The 8,324-nt window shown below is 40.7% G+C and overlaps 1 protein-coding gene across 1 annotated transcript in view; it reads right to left on the bottom strand.

Moving 5' to 3' along the window:
• The window catches only part of LOC106816744 (tudor domain-containing protein 7-like), a 46,805-nt gene that overhangs the window by 27,313 nt on the left and 11,168 nt on the right, over positions 1-8,324 (bottom strand). The window contains exons 4-7 of the mRNA XM_014821370.1: positions 3,353-3,476; positions 2,700-2,825; positions 2,081-2,399; positions 1,750-1,839 (exon numbers count right to left, since the gene is read on the bottom strand). Of these exons, the coding sequence (XP_014676856.1) occupies positions 1,750-1,839; positions 2,081-2,399; positions 2,700-2,825; positions 3,353-3,476 (659 nt within the window). The remainder of the gene's footprint in view (positions 1-1,749; positions 1,840-2,080; positions 2,400-2,699; positions 2,826-3,352; positions 3,477-8,324) is intronic.

Genomic DNA, 8,324 nt, shown 5'->3' on the forward strand with positions numbered 1-8,324 from the left:
CTCGTTTTGACGATCCCCCCCAACGACCCGAATATCGTGACCGTACGTCGAGCGGTTAAGATTTGTGCCCAACTGTTGACGCACGGACGGACGGCCGGACGGACGCACGGACGGACGGACGCACGGACGGACGGACGGACGATCAAGCGATTCTACAAGCTGCATCTGACTATGTCAGATGAGCTAAAAAGCGAACAGAATTACATACATTTGGTATAAAAGTGTGATTTTTTCTTTCTTTTACTATTTATGGTGACGTAATCACTTTAAAGGGCGAGCCGAGGCTTGGACAGCCAGGTAGGCATGCGCAGGATTTTGAACTGTTTGGGAGATGACATACATAATAACCTACATACATAGCTGCCCAGAGGTACCATCTATCAAATAAAGTGAGTATTGAAATTTTGACTAAATTTCACCTACAACCCTGAGTTTATCCTTAATTGATAGGAGTATCACTATATACGCATGTGAAGAATGCATAATTACGAGTTCAAATTTTAATATTCTAGTCTGAAGCATTTTGTTCAGTGTTCATATTTAGTATATACAATCTCCATTTTTGCTATTTCAGAACATATATCAATCAAGATAAACCTATGAAAACACAAATAATTGATTGTGGTATCAATACATGGCCAAACGAAAATAACAAGAGCCGCAGAGCGTCTGGGCTCATCTGAGGTCTGTTGCTACGGTAATAAACGTAACAATTAAGTCGTGCATAGTGACACCTTTGTTAGGCGCAGATATGCAGATACGCAGTTGCGTACACATCATTTCAGCACCTTCTGCATTCTGTATACCTCCCAAATCCCATTGGTTGCCTCGTGCTGTAAATATTTGCGTTAATTGGAGAAAAAAATAGTTAAATGGATAAAGATAGCAAAATACAGAAAACAGGTAAATAATAAAAAATCTGATGGGATTCGATCCAAGGACCTTTGAGCCGTAATCATGTGCAGTACCCGTTGGGCTATCCAGACATATTGGCTTTCTAGATTATGGATGTGCCATGAATATGAGAACACTGTGACATCATTGAGGCAGTTCAGGAATCCATGTTTAACCCTCCTCTTGAGGGTCAAAAGGTTATCCGACACTTACTCTTCGCATGTCAGCAGAAGGGACATTTCATGGTCCTTTCAATAAAGTGATAAAAATGGTAGGTCAGCGCTAAAACAAAAAAGTTTTTCACTCTGTCCATTAGGCCATGTCCTCAGAAAATGTCTGATATCTGACCTTTCCCCCACTGCCCTTTGACCTGTGACCTCCAATTTCGCATTGGTGATGGGTTTCCTGCCCATCACACTATACACCGAATATTAAAAGCATAGGTCGAGCCAGTAAGATTTGTGCCGCAATTCCGTATTTCCTCCTATACCTTAAGTTAAGGGGGAAATATTCCCCCTCCGTTTACACATCTTGACCTTTGACCCTCAAATCTCTCATCCCGAGTCGTTTTCACGATCCCCCCGACGTCCCGAATATCGTGATCGTACGGCGAGCGGTTAAGATTTGTGCCCAGCTGTTGACGCACGGACGGACGGCCGGACGGCCGGACGGACGGACAATCATGCGATTCTACAAGCTGCATCTGACTACGTCAGATGAGCTAAAAATATGAAACTCGCCTAATGGATACATCTTAACCAATTTCAATAATATCAGCCAATAACCATCCGACACCTTTTGCCACACACAAAAATTGTAATTTTGGACCGTAAATATATTTACAAATACGAGTACCTTTCTTGCCAGCAGGAATACTGCTAAATGTCAAAGCCAATTTGTATAGCCGAGCATGGTACTGAAGTTTCTCAACGAACGTATCCACCTCTGTAATAAAAGAGATATTACTACATGAACATGTGCACGAATAAATACCTAAATGCACAATAGTTAAACATAACAGAAACGTTGGCAGAACAAAACTGAATAGTCTTTGTAATCTTCACTACACTATGATAACTTTATTCAGATTTACAGCAGGAAAGCAGCTTTGATGATTATATTAGGCGTGGTATAACAACAACCCTTGGTTTGGAGGACAGAACCAACTTTTTTGGCTAATACTCACTTATTTGGACAGGCTTTGGCATTAGTTGTTGTTGTTGTTGTTGTTGTTGTTGATGCTGCAGTTGATATTGCTGATCATTTTGTTGCTGTTGTTGCTGCTGCTGCAATTGATATTGCTGATGATTTTGTTGCTGTTGTTGCTGCTGCTGCAGTTGATATTGCTGATGATTTTGTTGGTGTTGCTGCTGCTGCTGCTGCTGCTTCTGTTGTAGTTGTTGCTGCTGTTGCTGCTGCTGCTGCTGCCTTAGTAAGCGAGGTGGAAGATTCTGTGGCCCTGCATATTTCCGAGACTGTGGGAGTGACATATCATTTATTATGACCTGTAACAAAAAAGTAAAAACAACTGAAAATTATTTGATCAATTATACATCAAATTACTTAAACCTGTATCTGTTGATTTAAAAGTGTGAAATGGTCATAAACTTAGTAAACATATTTACATCTTGTCATGATAACTAATTTTAAAACTTTTCATTGTGTTGTAATTTTTTATTGTTTAATTTTTATGAGGTGCTGCTTGTATTTTGTGTATTGTTTTGATAAATACATGAACTACTGGTTCTAATTGTATGAATACTGAATAGAGATAAAGGTAGATCTCAAGACTAAATTGTAAATACCCTTGAAACTGCATGAGTAGCAATAGGCTTTTGGGTAAAGGGTCTAGAAACACAAGGTGTCCGACGGGTTTCGACGAATGACGTAGGCCTTCCCCAAGTTTGTGTTGGTTTCCTTGTATGAGCAGGCTAAAAAGAGAAAAAACTCTATACAATTTTTTATATTTTTTTTATATCTGTACCTATTATTAAGCCCTATGACAAAGACATAGGTTAGCTATTTTTATTCAAGCCTTCCCTCGATACAAATCACTTCTCCAGCAAATCGAATTAGTGGAAAAGTAAACAGGTTTTCGTATAGAATATAAGCCTAGTTTGTCCACTAGCTCTCACCATCATTCTCTATCCGCCATATCAATATGGCTCCCATTGACACCAATATCAGTGTTACAAACACATCAATGTTCATTGGGTGCCATACTAGGATGTCAACCAGCCAATACATTGGCAAATACTGTATACGAGCTACAATTGGGCTACTGTACGATATGCACTCACTAATTAAATGCCTGCTGTATGCACTACACATGTATGTATAATACCAAACTCTAATCCATTTATAATTTTAATATCTCCCACGTACCTGTGTGAACCCTGCTACTACAAGACATTCGCACCATAAATAAGATAGGTACAGTGTCAGGCGATTTACTTACAGTTCTATAACGATTTTTCCCACTAATGGCCGGCTTCTTCTTGCTCTTCTGCCTCATTATCAGCCGCTGAACATGTGCAGTAGTTTCGTCTGCTACACCTACACACAGCATGTCACCTCCTCTGCTGCAGCAACCCATAAACATACATTACAGATACAGTTAAATATATCCAAAGTATGCTAAATCACACTGGTTGAACCACAAAACGCAAGAGAGGATAATACTTAATGTTGCGGCATTCCGCCTGAGTCCGCATTTTCTTTTTTATATCGCCCGCTATAGAGGCGCTTATGTTTTTGTAAACAATGCAAATGGCGGCGTGTTCATGGCAATGTGAATCTTCCACGATTGAATAATATATCCGACTGTTTCACGAGTACACACGTCTTCATTATTAAATTTGTTCAAATTATTAAAAGTAAGCACCGTCACACTTAATATCTTATACTTAATAGAAAATACTCAATATTGCAGTAAGTATTATCCTCTCGTGCTACAAGATATTGTAGATGAATTTTGTTCATGCTGTCATCAAGGGGTAATTATTGCTAAATGAGAATGTGTTTCTTCACATTAATTTATTGTAAACTTGACCAGACAGGATTTTTTTATGATCGATTTCCTCTACTTGTTATTATTAGTTTCAATAAAAGGAGAGAAATTAACAACTAAAGACACAAGAATTTAACAGTGTGAATTTCAGATAATTACAACTAGAATTGTTTACTGCAATAACAACACGTGCCGCAGAGCGACAGCGCTCAACTGACGTGTACTGTAGCCGGGTATTCTTCTGATAAACTCACTGGCAACCGAATCAAGTGCGACCTCCCGCCACCGCTTCGTTCGCGCTCACAGCATATCTAGGATACTACTAATACAGATCTAAAATCTATGATAGCTAGGCTTTGCTATACCGGTAGTACAGTAATAGAGATACAGCTGTGTAACTTTAATGACTTCGCTATATTAACATGTTATCATGGATATGCGCCGAGCGCGAGCGTAGTGGTGGTGGTGGGGGGAGAGGTGGGGGGAGGGGCCGGGTGGAGGGGGCTCTAATAGCAAAAGCAGTTGCCGCGAGATAGCGCGTGCAAGTGTCATCAATAATCAAAGATGGCATCACCCTTCGTGCGTAATAACCTCACTCCATTGAGTTGCTGAAATCCAAGTATATTCAGGCAGGCGAAAATTTCGCTCAGCTGTGAGTTAACACATCTGCATTACAGGTTGCCAGGCAATAATTATGATTAGAATAGTGCCAGTTCACCCCCATGCATGCGTAATGGGCTGCCTCCATGTTTTTGCCTACCCACGCGAGCATTCAGGGTTCATTACAGTGTGCTAATACAGGGTGCTACTCAGGGTGCTAGCGTAACTGGCTTTTAGAAAAATAATATGATTTAAGATAGCGTAACCTTGTTGCAACAAACATTTGCTTTGGCAATTGAACTGTGCAACTGTAGGCCTCGAATCCACACGTAAGCAAAAGAGTTAGTCGCTTTGTTTAACAGTCCACAAATCCTATGTTTAACGCTCCCTCCTTGAGGGTCAAAATAGGTTCGGACTTTACTCTTGGCTGGCAGCGGAAAGTAAATTTTATGGTCATGTGTGTGCTTTTGTTTTTTTTTTTTTTTTTTTTGTTTATTTTTTTTTTTTTTTTTTTTTTTTGTTCTTTGTTCTTTTGTTTTTTTGCAATTAAAGCGATAAAAAATGGCTAGTCACTGCTGAAGACAAAAAAGATTTTTCTATCGCGCTCCGTCCGCCATGTCATTCAGAAAACTGTCTTAAAATACTGCCCTTGTGCCCATTGCACTTTGACCTGGTGACCTCCCATTTCGGCACCAGTGATGGCTTTTCCACTATCCATGATGCCTATACACGGCATATCACGAGCCTAGGTCGAAGCCATTTAGATTGGTGCCGCCAATTCTGCATTTCCATCCACTAGTAGCCTTAACTCTAAGGGACGTGCAATGTTCCCCTCTCTTTACACTGCTTTGACCTTTGATCCTTTGACCCCCAGCTTCGGACATCTCACTTCGTTTGACGCTCCCCCCGATGTGCGAATATCGTGACCGGTGAACGTCGAGTGTTAAATTCTGCTGCCCAACTGCTTGGACGGGACGCACGGCGGGACGGACAATCCGTTGCACGCTCCTGCGATTCTACAAGCTGTCAGCTGACTTATTCAGTTGAGCTAATAAAATTGAGATGAAATTAGTCTAGCAATATTTAACCTAGAAATATTACAAACTATTGGCAATTATATTACCTTTAATATTTACATCATGGTAAAATAAGAGTTTAGATATCGCTAACTAGTGAGCCATGCGTTGTAGTGTTAAGACATGGACGAATTGTTCTGTGTGCCAACTGCACAATGAAGTTTACGTATTATAATCGCAAACGAACCGTTCATATCCTTTGTCGTAAAGATTTATAGGGAAGTTAATTGACTAAATAACACACAAATCGTGCCGAAGTTCTTTAAATAGTTGCTAGGCATACAAGTAAACCTGTGTAGCCACAGAAATACATGGTTTATTTCTGGGTGGACTTGCCCAACTACTGCAAATAACAATAACATGTAAAGAAAATTGTATCAGTTTTGGAATTGAATACAGCCTATAAAAAATTTATGATCACTCGCTGCTTCTGGGCTATCAAAAATTTGAATTTGTAATAGTACTTCTGAATCAAGATTGTCTGCAGATTTGTTTGTAAGACTTTTATGCAATAGCAAGTACAAATTTAGTATAAGATTAACTTGTGCAACATAGACAGATCACAGTTAGGAAAATGTCCTAAACACTTTCGTTGTGATGCTGATTTCTGATCAGTGTTAGTACAACTCCTTTATCCTAAAGTATGTCACCACAAACTATTCTCATTCTTCTTCCCCATCACTAAATATAATGACAATCTCTAGTATGCAAGTTATCATACACTACTTAATGAATTTTGACAGCATCTGGCCACACCTTCTGAGAACTCTTCAGTGTCCCTAAAGCCAAGAGACTTGCAATGGAATCACGAATCGCCTGTTAATATCCTGGTAGTCGTCTGTATAAGAGTCCACATAAATGCAAGTTTAATCAAGAAATACCTACCGATACAATTCAAGGAGTAGCAATGGATTACACATCTCGCCAACGGTTGTCAGTACCATTGCCTCGATCTCTTCCATGCTACTCTCATTATAATTCTATTAACACTCCTGCTTCCGGCCTAGCTCCTTCATTACGAAGCCAGAGCTGATACTTGTAAGGAGCTCTAACGCTGAACGTACACTTGCATGCAAGGCACGCAACTTTACACGATTGCTTTATTTTCATGATGCAGCTGCCATGCTATTGACTCTATTGTTACGGGCACATGTAGACATACTTCAAATGCAGTACATTGCGCTACTTCTGTGACACACAGATTTATTATTAATTATATATTACCATTTGTTTTTCGTGAATTCACTCCCTTTCTCACTGAGGCAGAACGCCTTCGCAGCATGCCTCTGTCAACACTCTTACGCATGCTGCCCATGGGTGCATCAGCAGTCTCACGGGTGGCTAATACTGAAGAACGAAAGCACGTGTTGCACGCTGCATGTAAACTTCTATAGAGCCAGTGATGTCTTTTCTTACATTTTAGCGTCAGTGTATTATAACCCATGCGGGTTTCTTCTTAACATTGGAGGCACTGCTGTGTGCGCACCGCCGTTGTCAATCTAACAACCCGTTGGTGAAAATGTCCTGTATTTACACCGCGTTTCAAAATAGTGTCAATCAAAAAAATAAATAGATCACTGACACCACGTGCTCTCTGACTAGAACATGGAAAAATCGTAATAAATTTACAGCCCAACGTTTCTTTTTGCGTGCCGGCAACTCCTCGTGTCATTCCCGAGTTGCGCAGCGTTTTTCCTCGCCTCGATTCGCCTGCACAGCCAGAAAGCGACGAGCCACGATGTGTACAGCAAGCGACGTGGGTAAAAAGCGGTGGGACGCGCGGCTGCTTTTGCTTCTTTTGCGTGAATGCGTGAGAATGCGTTAGGGCATCATACGGGAGTGCGGGAGAATGAGTCCAGATGGCGAGTCTCCGCGAACATGGCGCAGCGTCGTAGACTTGTAGGTCTGCCCTAACATAGTAAGGCTATTTAAACTAAAAGGTGAAATTTTATTTTCTGCGCGTGCCTCAAATGCCAGTCCAAGACATTCGAAACTTTGTAAAAATTTGGCTGGGGAGACTCCCCAGAGCCCCCTCTCTCCCCCACGTCTGCCTGGAGAATTCACATTCGTGCCTTACTGCCACACTTTGAATCCATCTCATGTGCGTTTTTTCCGAAACTGGCCAAGTACCGCATTGTCTAATTTTCCCTCAGAAGAAACCTGCTATGGTTGAACATTTTATTGATCTAAGCCAATAATGGGAGACATTGCTTCATGATACTCATACATGAAATTGTATCGCTCGTATCTCCCAATAGGCCTCCATACAAAATGCAAGCCACGAAAAAAACCGACCATCGTTGACATACCAACAGCAAATGCAGCTTGAAAAGGGGTTGAATATATATTCAATTTCTAATCATGGGACATATTTTATTATGATTAGTTCAGTGTCAGTACCTAATCAAAAAGTTCTACAAAAGCCTAGATTACCTAGCACGACCTAGGGGATACACAATTGCTCAATTATGTTGGGCCCAAAATTGTCACTTAGCGATCATTGCGATTTTTTTCAGCGTTTTTTAGTGGTTATTCTCACTCTCATGATCCTACCGTTGTGTGCTTTGAGTAACAGTAATTGTTTGAAGATACAATAAAATGTCTAGAACCGCGATGCAAAGATCACCATCATGGCAGGATTACAATTTTGCGTTCTCTCGTTGATTTTCGCTGTCATGCTTCGCACTTTCTCGCGTACCGTTTGGACGTCTCAACCAGGCGTACAGTAATTGCAATAAAATGCA

This window comes from Priapulus caudatus, unplaced genomic scaffold, assembly GCF_000485595.1.
Source record: "Priapulus caudatus unplaced genomic scaffold, Priapulus_caudatus-5.0.1 Scaffold33, whole genome shotgun sequence".
Lineage (NCBI taxonomy): Eukaryota > Metazoa > Priapulida > Priapulimorpha > Priapulimorphida > Priapulidae > Priapulus > Priapulus caudatus.